Consider the following 15,431-nt stretch of genomic DNA (forward strand, 5'->3'; position numbering starts at 1 on the left):
TTTTCTGAAAAGCCGAGAAAGCGTCGCCTAACTTACGCCTTTTATCTGGCTTTTGAGATTTTGAAGAGTGGTGTTTCTTCCATTTTTGAATCGGTGGTCGTGTCGCCTCTCCTCTTTATAGAGGTATCGATTACCTCCAACATCCACATCTTGAAGGTTGCTCATTCCTGAAAATCATCTCCGGTGTATTTTGTTTTAACAGCCCCTTGAGATTTTTCTCCGTCCGACCCTTCTCTTTTAACACCTTTGAAAAATGGCCAACCCATCTAACATTTGCTTAGATTTGAGTCTCAGCAGTGCGCCGCGTCAGGGTAAGGTATGGTGCCCGTCTTTTTTATCTTCTAATGGCCCTCTTACAGGTGAAGACTCCGTGATGACGGATGCAACAATAGCTGCGATAGTAGCTAGGAACCTTCTTACTCCCAAAGATAGTAGGCTGCTTTCAGGACGGTCCGATGAGTTGGCCGTTCAAGAGTCCCTCGCTCTCAGTGTTCAGTGTGCGGGCTCTGTGTCCAACATGGGCCAACGCCTACTTGCTCGCTCCCGTCAAGTTGAATCGTTGATGGCAGAGGTGGAAAATCTCAAGCAAGAGATCAAACAGCTTAAGCACGAGAATAGAAGTTTGCACGTGCTTGCAAATAACTATTCGACAGGCATGAAGAGGAAGCTTGATGAGCTGCAAGAATCTGAAGGTCGGATTCAAAGTGACCGTCAAAGGCTTGCGGCTTATCTCCAGAGGCACTTTTTTCCTGGGTCATCCAGCGTTCCACCAAGTATTGATGCCTCGAATGATTTATCTTCGATGCCTCCTGCTTCGATGCCTCCCACTCTGATGCCTCCCGCTCCTAGAGTTTTGCCAAGTACTGGGGCTTTACGTGAACATCCTTTGTGAAATCTTCATCTTTTTTTTTTTTTTTTTTTTTTTTTTTTTTTTTTTGTACGCACTTGTAATTTCTTGGAGATCAATGAACATGCTTTATTTTATTTAGTGTATTGTGCTAAATACAGATAAAACATATACATCACCAAGATGTGTTATTTCCTTTTTTTTTTTTTTTTTTGATGATGTGACTGTACTTGAAGTTTTGAAGTTTCAAGTTGCCTACGTACCCTTGGTTGAGGAGGGATCAAGTCATGACGTAGTTCAAATGAGTGATGGTTTTTTTTTTTTTTTTGATGATTTTGCCGTACACAGTTTATGCTCTTGCGGGCCAGGAGCGTGGTGCGTTTGCTTTAGGGGTAGTAGCGCTTCAAAAATCTGCCGTTGATGGGGCCGATCTTCAACCCGTCTTCTGCCATGATTAAGTAGGCGCCATTGGTGTAGATCTCTTGTATTACGTAGGGTCCATCCCACTTTGATGTGAACTTGCTTTTTGTCTTATGAGTTGTAATGATAGGCCTACGCAATGCCAGCACGAGATCTCCGGCTTGGAAAGACCTTGGGCGGACTTTCTTGTTGAATGCCTTGGATAACCGTGCTTGGTAGCATTCCAAGTGTTGTTGAGCTTCGAGCCTTCTCTCATCCAGCGCTTCTAACTCCTGAAGGCGCAACTTTGCATTTTCTTCATCAATCAAGCCTTCTTGTATAGCCATCCTTAGTGAGGGAATTTGACTTTCGAGCGGTAGAACAGCTTCTACGCCATATACGAGAGAATAAGGTGTAGCTTGGGTAGGAGTCCTATGTGTAGTCCTATATGCCCAAAGTGCTTCACTTATTCTTTCATGCCAATCTCTCTTTGTTCGGTCGATTACCTTTTTCAGGAGGTTGCACAACGTCTTGTTGAATGCTTCCGCGAGGCCGTTGGCCGGAGCATGATACATGGAAGACTTGTGCTGCTTGAACTTGTATTTGTCGCAAAGCTCGTCCACGAGTCGGTTGGAGAACTGATTTCCGTTGTCAGTGATAATGTAGTGAGGCACCCCATATCGGTGGATGATATGCTCCTTGATGAAACGAACAACAGTTTCCCTTTTTACTTCCCTTAAAGGGATGGTTTCAGCCCACTTGGAGAAGTAATCTGTTGCAGCTAGGATGTAAGCTTCCCCTGCAGATGACTTTGGCGTAATTGGTCCTACAACGTCCAATCCCCATGCGTCGAACGGCCATGAAGCAACTGTAGGGTGTAATGGTTCAGGCGGTTGATGTATGAAGTTGGCGTGGAATTGGCAGGCTTGGCACCTTTTGGCGTGTTCCAGGCAGTCCTTCACCATGCTCGGCCAGTAGTAACCCATTCTTTTAAGCCGGAAATGTAGCTTTGGTCCAGACTGATGTGCCCCACACACACCTGAATGTGCTTCTTCCATGGCTAGATTAACTTCTTCCTCACCTAGGCATCTCAGGAGCACTCCTTCAAGAGAGCGTCGATAGAGTGTTCCTTTGTAGTAAAGGAAGCGAGGTGCTCGTCGACGTATTTCGGAACGGTGTCTGAGATCATCTGGAAGCTTTCCGTGCTCTAAGTAGTCAATCAGCGGCTGTCTCCACTCTTCAGCATCGACTGGAAGTACTGAGATGACATTTGTATCATCTAGTGACATTTCATTAACGAGCGGAATCACCCATCTTTGGCAAACTGGCACGTCTGCAACTTCATCTTTTCCTAGTGTCATACTTGAGGCTAGATTGGCGAGAACGTCTGCCATTTGATTTTCCTTTCTTGGCACATGTTCTAGTGTCACAGCTTCGAACTTTTGTAGCAGTTGGGTCGCTAGCCGGAAGTATGGGACGAGATCATCTTTCCTCACCTCATATTCAGTTAAGAGTTGATTGATTATGAGCTTGGAATCGCCATATACCTCAAGAGCTGTGATTTCCATGTTGATCGCCATTTGGAGCCCGATGATCAATGCTTGGTACTCAGCAACATTGTTGGAGCATAGCTCATTCAGTTGGAAGGAGTAAGGTAGTATTTGCCTTTGTGGCGACATGAATACTACTCCTGCCCCCGCTCCGTCTGCTCGTGCGGATCCGTCGAAGAACATCGTCCATGTTGGGAAGATGTCGATGTAGAACACCTCCTCGTCAGGCAAGTAGTGTTTGGTGCTGTTTGCAGTTTCAGCTCGTGCAGGCAAAGAGCGTTTGGTGCCGTTTGCAGTTTCAGCTCGTGCAGGCAAGGAGCGTTTTGGTGCCGTTTGCAGTTTCAGCTCGTGCAGGCAAGGAGCGTTTGGTGCCGTTTGCAGTTTCAGCTCGTGCAGGCAAGGAGCGTTTGGTGCTGTTTGCAGTTTCAGCTCGTGCAGGCAAGGAGCGTTTTGGTGCTGTTTGCAGTTTCAGCTCGTGCAGGCAAGGAGCGTTTGGTGCCGTTTGCAGTTTCAGCTCGTGCAGGCAAGGAGCGTTTGGTGCTATTTGCAGTTTCAGCTCGTGCAGGCAAGGAGCGTTTTGGTGCTGTTTGCAGTTTCAGCTCGTGCAGGCAAGGAGCGTTTGGTGCCGTTTGCAGTTTCAGCTCGTGCAGGCAAGGAGCGTTTTGGTGCCGTTTGCAGTTTCAGCTCGTGCAGGCAAGGAGCGTTTGGTGCCGTTTGCAGTTTCAGCTCGTGCAGGCAAAGAGCGTTTTGGTGCCGTTTGCAGTTTCAGCTCGTGCAGGCAATGAGCGTTTGGTGCCGTTTGCAGTTTCAGCTCGTGCAGGCAAGGAGCGTTTGGTGCCGTTTGCAGTTTCAGCTCGTGCAGGCAAGGAGCGTTTTGGTGCCGTTTGCAGTTTCAGCTCGTGCAGGCAAGGAACATTTGTTGTCACCTTTTAGGCTCGTGCGAACGAGGAGCTTGTAGTGTCGTTTGCAGTTTCAACTCGTGCAGACAAGGAGCTTTTGGTGTCACCTTTTAGGCTCGTGCGAACGAGGAGCTTGTGGTGTCGTTTGCAGTTTCAACTCGTGCAGACAAGGAGCTTTTGGTGTCACCTTTTAGGCTCGTGCGAACGAGGAGCTTCTAGACAAGATGGTTGCTGCTTGTCCAATTTCTTCGAAGCGATCTTCGAAAGACATTCCTCACAATCTTCATAGCAAGGAGCCTTGATCGAGAAATTTAATAAGTCTTCGATGAAGAAGAGATCGCGCATGAACGATCTTTGTGTTGAAATTTTCTTATCTTCAACATTTTCACATTGCTTTGGAGGTTGGCGAAAGCTGCTTTCCCTCCTTTCTGATTGGTGCACTTGTGGAGAATACATATGTTTCTCGTGCAGTTTCTTCAGAGTGACATGAATCCATCCTTCAATTTCACTTAACTTGGAGCATGCCCCCAACAGTCGAGGTGAAGACTTTGAGTCGAAAGAGCCAGAAGTGACATCTTTCTTAGGGATTTCATCTTCAGTGCCGTCCTCTTGGGTTTGTTGGCATGAAGATTTGCCAGTGTGGACGATGATGTGCCTCCTTACTTTCAGTGGTCCTTTTGTGTCGACCTCTAGGATTGCTTGGCGCTTCATCCTTGAAGGAATCAAGCTTCGAACGTCGCCTTTTTCTGCTAACCCATCGAACTTTTCTTCCTTTGGTGTTGTCTTCCTCTTTCCAAAAGGCTTCTCATTATCTTCAAATCTTTCCGAAGCTGATCGTCGCAGAGGAGAGATAGCTGTGTTGCTTTGTTTCTTAGGCTTTAACAACCTTTCAAAAACAGAGCTTTGGGATGTTGGCGCGTTAAGCCTCTTGAAGACAGAGGTTCAGCCTTGACTACCAATGCGATTAAGCACTGAAATTCTGAAGCTTGAATGGTTCATCCTATCGAAGACCGACGTCCGAGGGGCGGGTTTAGGCTCTTTTTGGTCTTGTTCAATGCTCACGCTGATGTGTTGAGCGCTAGCTTTCTTCACTTTGCTTGAAATCTTCACGGGTATATTTGGTGTGAAGCCAAGTCCAGCTTTGTTGTTGTCAACTCCGTAATCATGCTCCTTCAACTTCTTTTGAGTCTCGGTGAGGTCACGATCTTTGTCATTGACGGTGTTTGAAACCTTCTTTCCAAGATTTGAAGAGGAAGCAAAGTCATGCCTAGCCTTTGACATGAGTTCGTAGGCATTTGGGTTAAAGCCTTCTTCGGTCTTCTTAGTTGGAAGAGAGCTTGGTTTCATTTTGAGGCCATGTTGTGCCTCCAGACGGTTGATGAGTCCGGCGGTTTGCAAGTTTTTCTCCTCTGCAGTCCGTGTGAGCTTTGTGATTGCTTCATTCATCTGAGCTAGCTGCTCCTCGATTGAAGTTACTCCAGTGGTCATGACTTGCATGGTTGTACTGCCGCTCGAATAAGCGTCGGAGAGTAGGGACTCTGAGTATTTCCTCAGGTTTTCCCCTCTTGATGCCCTTAGCGAGGCTAGGGTGATCACAGGCTCGTGCCTCAGGTGCTCTTGTTCCTTTGACAGAGTTAATGCAGGGGCGGAAGCCGCGGCAAAAAGAGCTCTTGCCTTACTTCGGGTTATGGTGCCCGAAATATCACCACTTGCGGCGATGATGTTCTTATTCTTTGCTTTGATTGCAGGAACAGCTTGATCCTTTCTTGATGCCATTTGCGTTTTTCGATGATTTGAGGATAGAGATGAGAGGTAGAGATGTCCCACTGGGCGTGCCAAATTTGTGAACACGAAAGTTTATTTGAAACAAGAAACCAGAATAACGTGTACAAAATAATATTTTTGTGTTTATGATTTTGGGGTTACGATCTCTCTCAAATTTGGTCCTCTGATTCTATCTTCGTAGGGTGTAGGTTTGTGGATGAGTTGTTGATCCAAAGGGCCGTCGGGGCTTGATCTAAGGATGAACAGTTGATGCACGGATCTTCAAGGGGCGTTGGGCTTGATCTTGAAGAATGGGTGTATGGATTTCTTCAAGGGGCTTTTGGGCTTGATCTTGAAGGTTGATGGATGAGCAGATATTCAAGGGCTTTTGGGCTTAGTCTTGAAGAACGATTGGATGTGTGGATTTGTTTGTGCTGTTGATCCAAGGGGCCATTGGGGCTTGATCTTAGGATGAACGATGAACACTTTCTTCAAGGGCCGTCGGGGCTTGATCTTGAAGAATGGTTGTGTGGATTTCTTCAAGGGCTTTTGGGCTTGATCTTGAAGGTTGATGGATGAGTGGATCTTCAAGGGCTTTTGGGCTTAATCTTGAAGAACGATTGGATGTGTGGATTTGTTGAGGTTGTTGATCCAAAGGGCCGTTGGGGCTTGATCTTAGGATGAACGGATGATGAATGATGAACACTTTCTTCAAGGGGCCGTCGAGGCTTGATCTTGAGTTGGTGGGAGTTCTTCAAGGGCCGTTGGAGCTTGATCTTGAAGGAGGATTTGACGAAGAACGAAGAGTGCTTTCTTGATCCTTCGGAATTCTTGGGAATTTGGATGCTCGAGAGCTTTGGAGTTTCAAAGCTTCAAGGATTTGGGGAATTCTCTTCCAATTTGGGAGTAGAGAAATGTATTTGTGAATTCCTTGATGCTTGATACCTTGATGGAGAAGCCTATTTATAGGCTTTGAGAATGAATCACCACCACAAAATATTTTTTTCCTTTCCAAGCACCATTGCCTAATTTTCCCACTTAATGCAATATTGAAATTGAAGTGGTGTAACTTATGGCCTAATTTCCCACTTAATACCATTTTAAACTTGAAGTGGTCTAACTTATGGCCTAATTTCCCACTTAATGCAATATTGAAATTGAAGTGGTGTAACTTATGGCCTAATTTCCCACTTAAAACCATTTTAAACTTGAAATGTGTATGCTTTGTCATTGCCCAAATGAGAAAAACTTGCTTTGATCCGTAATGGATTGAAGTGTGCTTGCCTTGTCATTGCCCAACATGAGAAGAAAAACTTGTTTTGATCCTCAATGGATTGAAATGTACTTGCCTTGTCATTGCCCAAAATGAGAAGAAAAACTTGTTTAATCCTTCAAGGGTATTTCTTCCTATTTTGTTGAGTCACACGCCATGTGTACAATTTGTACAACACGTGGCGTATGCCATGTATGCCTTGACACGTCAAAACTTTAATGCGTTGGTGAACATTTGTTTCACCGAAATTTCGATGTCTACAGTTATGGATTATATGATATTCCTCACACTCAAATCTGTAATTTGGGACACAGTTATTAGTGATTGACTAAGGATGCGAAGAGGCATAAAGGATGAGGATTTATCTGTTACAATGATTAAAGTGTTAGACCGCTACAAAGTTATACTTCCTTCAAAACGTGTATGAATTACTGACAATATCAGTTGCGTGAACGATGTAAAAAAAATACAAATACCTTATTATACCACTTCTACTAGTCCATAGATTCCTAAATAATTAAAATTTCAAGTAGATATCTGAATTTGTAAATTTTCAATTAAACTAAATGCAAGAACGATTTCAGAAGAATTAGCCTTGGCGGTCGCCACCCCTTGCAGCCATTTCACTGATATGCTCTACAAATCCGGAGAAGCGAACCTTCTCCGAATTCATTTTGTGGAGATTCTAGGAATTCCCACATTCTAACCGTTGATCGTATATCGTATAAACAGTTTTCGTTAAGTACTATTTGTGTTTAATTTTAAATAAAAAAAAGTCAAATGATTTATGATCGCACGATGCACGATGAACAGGTAAGATGTGAAGATCCCTAAGATCTCCACAATTTGGATCTGGATGGGATCCAAATCCCAAATGCGGCAGTCGCAATTAGAAAATACCCGCCAACGCACACATTCACACCACAACTAAAAATCATTAAACTTAATGAAAATTAAATTACGTACATAAACAACAAGGGTACTATGATTAACACATCCCTAAGAAGAATTACCATATATCTTCGTGCTTGGCCAATTATCCGACGTTTGATCCAAAGAGTGCTCAACTGAGAGACGAAACAAATGACAAGAAAATTATGTAACAACCAAACACACACAAATAAATGGTATGAAAAAAAGTGAAGAATAATTCTTAAAACCGATAATGCAGTAGATGTTTTACCTCATCTTTTCCATGTCGTTTTATAATTCATCAGTCTCACTATCTCTTGAGTTGTTATATACGACAGACCGGACTCCTATTCTTTGGTGTAAAGTATGAACAGATCTAAGGTGTTGACAAAAGAAACCAACCCAACAAAAAAAAAAAAAATACAAGTTCACCATCATAATTAAGAAAGCAAACTACTAAATCTCTAGATTTGGATGATCGACACATATATGTACCAGTGTAGTAAGGCTCCCGTTGGTAATAGGCAACTCAGTTTCTTTAAATCAGTAACTGTTCAAGTGCATATCTACCCCTAAACTGAATAGTCCAGACAATTCGTATTAAAATATTAGTATTTATTATTTAGATTAAATACCTAAAACTCCCCAACCTTTTAGTGTCGTTCCAAATTGACTTCAACTCTTTTAAACATTTCAAACAAGTACTCATTTACATCAACAATTCATCAAAGCTCTTGCAGCCAAGATGAATTTGCATGGCATGGATATACAGCTACGTACCGTTTTGTGTAAACAATACAAGGATGTTTTTTTTCACATTTTCTCATGTCATTAACATTGAACGCTGGTGTAGCATTTAACCTGAGCCATACAAGTTCCCTTTAAAGTTGCAACCGCTATAAAAGCCGAAGTAATAAAATTGCACATAACACCAATTTATAGCCCTATCGGACTAAAGCATTGGTTTTGAGGGTAGGTCAATCTTAACCTCCAAGTCGGAAATAATACTAGTTTCAGAAATAACACAACACTCTTTGAGTACACGAAACGAAAAAAAGACTATTATTCACATTGCAGAGAATATGATACCTCGTAAGAGCGAGCAAAAACTATACACAAAACAGCCACCTGAAACTGTACAATTGACAAATTTCTTATACGTACTAAGATTATTTAGATGTTCTGCAATAATCCATGTCAATAGATCCTGCAGTTTACAGTTGAGTCTCTATGAATGCCAAAATTGCCAAACCAGATGCCCAAACATCGTCGTCCAATACATGCTCTTCAGGGGAGTGACTTACGCCTCCTCGACAGCGCACGAAAAGCATTCCCACCTGTTCACAATTTCTCAGGTCAGAATTGTACACAAGAAAATAAAACAAACAATAACATGGTTCATGATTCATAATTCTCTGGAAAATGAAAACAAACCTTGGTTAAATGAGATAGAGCCATTGCATCGTGTCCTGCTCCGCTCATTAACACGGGAATTTCATCCTCAATGGCTGCACCTGTCATTCTCTTGAGCCCGATATATGCTGCAGATTTCAGCTTTGAACTCAACTCGGAATCACAAATGACTGCACCTGCATCATGCTGAAAAATACAAACCATATAATGTTAACGGTTAAGCTTCTTGCAAAAGGATTAACTAGGATAGGAAAGTCCCTTACCTTACGATCAATTGTAAAAGAAACAGAGCGTCTATCACAAATTTGATACACTTGGTTAGAAAATTCATACACAACAGCTTCACGTCCCATGTCATCTATCGTACGTAAATCTACGGTGAATGTTACCTGAAACCAAGAGTTTCATTTTCATTACAGATGTTAAGAAGTGAATGATAACTAACCACCTTTGGGCTGGTTATCAAATTTGACAGTGTCGTGAGGTGAACTTCTTGCCTGGCCAGGAATGACGTTGCTTGCACTCGGCCAAGTTGATATCTCTCCAACAGTACAAACAAGTGAAGCTGAAAGTGATTCCATCGAGAAACTTTTGCAATGACCATCAAAAGACAAAAAATCTTGAGGGCTTTTACATAAGCTTTCTAATGAATAAATCGCTTCAGCAGCAGCAGCCATAGGGTCATGACGCATAGACATTGGAACTGTTCCAGCATGCCCCTGGGAACCTCTCATCGTAACCTACAACATTTATGCATATCAAACTGCTCAATCAAGATAAGAAGCTAAAATTGCAACAAGACGTCAATGATCAAATAATGTCTATATTACTTGTAAAGAGCTTCCGTGCAAATCTCTTATCGACTGAGTTCTGCCATAAAACTTTACAAGATTGTACCCTTTGTGAGCTATACACATATATGTAGTTCATGATACTCATCCAATTTTTCATATATTATGTTTATCTCGATTTTGAATTTCCCATGAATTCCGGAAATAATATCCAGCCACAAAATAGAATACTGATTACTGACTATATAAGAATTATCTTCTTTTCATGAAAAAAAGGGACCACAATTTAGATATGATGCAACTATGCAAACGGAAATATTCCATAATCGTATACCTTTATTCGTGTCTGTCCAGCTATGCCTTTAACCACAGCTAGAGGAAAGCCAACCCATTCTAGTACAGGTCCTTGTTCAATATGAATCTGCAACATGAACATTGAGGGTCAAATGCTAGAATAACTTACAAGGCGATGATACTAATACAATGCAACCAGCATAGGTCACTGTACCTCAACGTAACCCCAGACCGACTTTGGGTCATATTTAAGCTGCAACAAGTGCTCCTCTGTAATTTCTATGGAGTTCTTCTTAAGAGCATCTTCAATTGTTACATCACTGAACAAGGATTTATTACATATTAAGTACATTGATGGTAAATAGTGTTTCAAACAGATATATAATGGGAATTATCCAAGGAAACCTTTTATCGGATATTTTGAGTGCTGAAACCGGCAAAATTCCTGCTACAGCAGCACTGCCTAAGAATGTAGACTGATACCTTACTCCCTCTTCATCACTAAATGCTATTACCTGCAATGTTGTGAAGCATGGATAGCACGAAACAAATAGTTATATTTCTGGTGTAGCCACCACAAAGCAACTCCGCATACAGTTTTGCAAGAAATTTCTGCTCCTACATACTGTAAAACATGAAGGGACTAACTGGAAAACTGAACAGGTTACATTTCCCTTAATTTCACTCCGACGAAATATACAACTTGAATGAAAAGGCTTAATTTCACTCCGATGAAATATACAACTTGAATGAAAAGGCCACAAATTGGAAAATAGAGAGTTAATGATGAAGTTTAATCGAAAGGGCATAATAGACCCTACACGCAATTCCACTTTGAGATATCTCCAAATGAAAAATTGGTATGTTTTCACAAAAACCTTTATTCAAGAAAGATAAACACATAGCAGAATATTGCCACAGAAAACTTCTAAAAAAACGTTTCAACAAAGCGCGGATATATATCTTTCCCATAAAACTTTAACTGTTCACTGACCTCAACTGGCCTGCTTAGTTCTCCCAACTTTCCATTGACCTTCAAAACCTTCAATGCAGATAACACAGAAACGATGCCTAATGCTCCATCAAATTTCCCACCATCAACAACGGTATCCTGTTATAACCCGAATTGTTAAATATCAGGATCCAAAAACAACACTCCCAAGTTTAAGTTCAAATAATTAGGAAACTGAGGGAAGAAAATATTACCAAATGAGAACCCATTAACAGAGCTTCAGCACTAGCATTCCTTCCCTCAACTCGACCGTGTACATTCCCCAAGCAATCAACCCATCTGAAAATCAAGAAAAACATGAGACAAGAATTCCTGAAACACATTTTGGATGCATAGATGGATAGAAGCTGACGTTCTCAAACCCGCGTCTTCCATCCATTCCCGGATAAGATTTCCTGCCCTCAGAGCAGCCGGGCTCATGAATGTCCTCTCAAGATATCCATCACCATCACTCACCTGATGTTCAAGGGTCAAGGCAACAAAATCAAAATCAAAACATGATCAGTTTCACCACCATAACATACATGGATTTGCAAAATTGAGTAATGAGAAACCAAAAAGAAACACCAAACCAATGCAAGAACCATACATGGATCAACTGCTAAGGATTACTGTTACTGTTACAGTAGTTGTAACAATTGCAAGAACCCTACTTAAGATTATATATTTCAAATAGACAATAATCGAACCCATGAAAAATGGAAAATTCATGGGTTCTAGATAAATTAATTAGTATATATCGAACTAGTTTAATATCTCCTTCTTTTATATTCCAAAAAAAATAAAAGATGGAGATATTAAATTAGCATAAATAAAAGAAAAAGAAAAGGAACATGAAGTCTGGAAATATCATACCCGTCCAAGCTGATGAAGTCTAGCCACAGCCTCATCCCTCAGAATTTCCGGATACGAACCGCTCTCTTCTCCAACACCTATTCGTACGAATATTATTAATGATAAAAGACAAATACAAATTAGATTTTAAGATAAACATGTCAATTAGTGCCATTGATAATTACCAGAAACCCCAAAAGATGGAGTGATGGTTGAAGAAAGCAGAAGCATCAAATAGCTGACCAAAACCACTGAATCATGGAAACTGCAGGAGGTGAAAATGGAGGTGGGATTAATGGCTGAATAGGTTCTCTTGTCGACATGTGTAACAGTTGCCATGGCTGCCACCTGAACCAAAACCAGAGAGAGGCAGGGTGCCACGCAAATGATAAAAGATATTTTGATTCTACAATAAAATTAATATGAAAATTAGACTAATTTTATAAGCATGTGCATTGGCGTTTTTTTTTTAGATTTATACTGTGACGAATTTTCAAATCTAACATATAGACAACACAAATAAGGTAGCGTGAAGTGTATTCATTAGATTTATGCATAAACAACATGTTCTAATCCCATATAAAAGTTGAACTTCTTCATTTATCAATATGTTGTGTGATAATGTGACGATGATGACAGGTGGGTTGATGTGGACACCACGTAATTGGATCCCATATGGATTTACTTTGCGGGGATCCCTAGGATTCTCACATCTTAGGGATCCTCATATTTTAGTCATTAATCATGTATCGTGCGGTAAGAAATCATTTGAATTTTTTTATTTAAAATTAAACATAAATAGTATCTGACGAAAACTAACCGTATGATATAAGATAAATGATTAAGATGTGGGAATCTCTATAATCCTCACAAAATGAATCAGAGGATCCTCTTCTGAACCCCACTATATATGTGAGTCCCGTATGACTTGGCAGAATCTTGATTTTAATATGTGGAGAGCATCCATGCAAGAAATGAGACTGTATATTAATTATTTTAATTCAAAACAAGATTTTAAAATGGTATATATGTTGTGGTTTATCCCACAAGGATTCTTTTATAAATTACGTCGAATCTGGCAGAAAATGACACTACTGTTAATGTTAGCAGCTTATAGCATATTTATTACCAGAAAAATATATATCATATATATATAATTTATAAATTCTGTTCTCGTTTCTAACTTATTTCACATTAAAGATTAAATATTTCACACCCGAATGATCCGCGTATGTTAACTGAAAAGGAAGAGTTTCTATAACTCAGAGGGAGAATTCAAACTATTATAGAGCTATTATTAATATTTTTATATAAGAATATTTTTTTATACAAGCTATAGTTTAGCTAAATTAATCTAATTATAAAAAGGATTGAGGAGGGATTCGACCTTCAGTGCAAATAATAAGAAATTTGATATTGTGTCATAGGGATTGAAAAAAATCGCATCCCTTTCAAAAAGAATATAATGAACAAACAAGTTAAAAGCTTGAAAACAAATTAGTGGAAGGTGAATAACTAAAAAGAAAAACATGAATGATAGGTGATGAAAGATATGGAAAAGTTGAGTGGCTGCATTGTCACATAGCACAATATGCTCTAATATTATAACAAACATATCCAAATATTTTTTTTTCAATATGAGAATTTAGAACTAAATTGTCCAAATTTTTTTAAAAAAGAGACCATATTTTTAGATTATATTTTGTAGACACATGATGTGGCAATCATTAACCGCCACATCATATGATTTACAAAAATAATTTAAAAAGATAGTCTCTAACATTTATCTTTTTCAAATTTAAGAAGAGAAAAATCAGTAAGCTAATAGTAGTTCAAATCTTTTGCACCAATTTTATGTGTAGTTTTTTAATGACCTCATCATTGATTGATACGAGTTAATTTTATTAACCCTTCTAAACTTTATCGTCATAGACTAACACATGTCAACTAATAAAAAATAACACAAAATAAATAAAAAAGATTGCTCATCAAACTGATTGGTTTGAGAATGTTCGGGTGTTACCGTCCTATGATGAAGACAAAAGCTTAAGGCCGACACACTTGTCTATGGGCATATTTTCTTGAAGAAAATTAGTAACGCAATAAGCCACAGAATCATGCTCATTTATACTATATTATAACAGGCTACCTTGAAGATGATTCACATGTTTGCCTTGAAAATAGAATTATAGACATAAAGAATGGAATCCCACATCGAAAATTTTTTTTGGATTGCCACGACTCCATTAATAAAATTAAAATACATGCTTAAAGAATATAACCCATCGGAAACTTAATAAAATATATTATTACTTGTAATAGTTTCGCCATAAAAAATATCAAGATATTTCGTGATGAAACTATGCGTCTACGCATATGTGCAAGTAGTAAATTTAAAGCAATAACACTATTATTAGTAGTAAATTGTTAACCAGCCTATATTGACATATATAATAGGTAGATATATATGTTCTTTTCACAAAAGTGGACAAGTTGAAGTTACGTGAGTGACTTCTTCGCTTAATTTGCAATTCAAACAAATCACGTAAGACTAAAGTTGTCATAATCTGTCAAGTAGTTTAACCAGCCAAGCAAGTTCTTGTCTTGATGATCACATGTATTGTATGTATTACTCAAATCTTGAAACAAGCTAGGCCTCTCTTTCAATGTTGACGAAAAAAGGAGGCCAAAACTTGGACTATGGGCAAATGGCAACGTACTCACTTTCAAATACAAAACTGGTAGCTTCAAAATTTTTCTTCTTCTTATATTACAGTTCTCTCCTTCCCACTTATTTTCTTATCTTTTTCAATCGTGTTGGAATCCTATATTAGTGGATGCAAAAAGAAAATAATGGATTTAAATATGATCACCCCATTCTAACTTTTCAAATACAAAACTGGTAGCTTCAAAATTCATTTCCTCTTCTTATATTACAATTCTGTCCTTCCCACTCTTATCTTTTTCAATCGTGTTGGAATCCTACATCAGTGGATGCAAAAAGAAAATAATGGATTTAAATATGATCACCCCACTCTAACTAATATCGATGTCGTTTGTAGTAAAATTCCACACTTGACAGATTGGGTAGGTGGTAAAGTTGGGGACATTATCGGTGTTGTTAGAGTGGGGCCCCCGGACCCGTCGATCTAAAAATTCCAACAAGGTATCAGAGCCAAGGTTTGGGCCTGTCCACGCCAACGAGCTTGTCACCAGGAAGAAAACAAGCCGGGACTCTTAACATAGAGCTGGCCTCTGAGTTCTATTGAAAACAAATCTGGACTCTTAACATAGAGCCGACCTTTGAGTTTCAATTACCAATGTGTGGATTCTCATATGTGAACCACTAAATGGAGTTATACGTGAGGAGGAGTGGTAGAATCCCATATCGGAGGGTGCAAAAAGAAAATAATGGGTTTAAATATGATCATCCCTGGTAAAAC

General features: G+C 39.8%; 1 protein-coding gene across 1 annotated transcript; it reads right to left on the reverse strand.

Annotated features, from left to right (window-relative positions):
• Positions 1-8,683: 8,683 nt before the first annotated feature.
• On the reverse strand, positions 8,684-12,580 carry AAH (allantoate amidohydrolase). The gene is made up of 12 exons (XM_068466903.2): positions 12,174-12,580; positions 12,010-12,086; positions 11,507-11,610; positions 11,349-11,433; positions 11,137-11,253; positions 10,548-10,657; positions 10,357-10,462; positions 10,183-10,269; positions 9,555-9,797; positions 9,321-9,446; positions 9,079-9,243; positions 8,684-8,981 (listed from the first exon to the last, which is right to left on the reverse strand). Exons 1-12 carry the CDS (start codon positions 12,325-12,327, stop codon positions 8,859-8,861), a joined length of 1,497 nt encoding a protein of 498 aa, XP_068323004.2. The 5' UTR covers positions 12,328-12,580; the 3' UTR covers positions 8,684-8,858.
• Between the last annotated feature and the right edge of the window lie 2,851 nt (positions 12,581-15,431).

This window comes from Pyrus communis, chromosome 10, assembly GCF_041283825.1.
Source record: "Pyrus communis isolate YQ-2024b chromosome 10, ASM4128382v1, whole genome shotgun sequence".
Taxonomy (NCBI): Eukaryota; Viridiplantae; Streptophyta; class Magnoliopsida; order Rosales; family Rosaceae; genus Pyrus; species Pyrus communis.

Bases quoted from the DNA above. Each gene is read 5' to 3' on its own strand.
- AAH (XM_068466903.2), bottom strand. From the start codon at position 12,327: ATGGCAACTGTTACACATGTCGACAAGAGAACCTATTCAGCCATTAAT. The intron at 10,270-10,356 runs GTACAGTGACCT...TTCATGTTGCAG, and splicing joins CGGTCTGGGGTTACGTTGAG to ATTCATATTGAACAAGGACC. The intron at 9,447-9,554 runs GCAAGAAGTTCA...TCTTGGTTTCAG, and splicing joins GCAACGTCATTCCTGGCCAG to GTAACATTCACCGTAGATTT.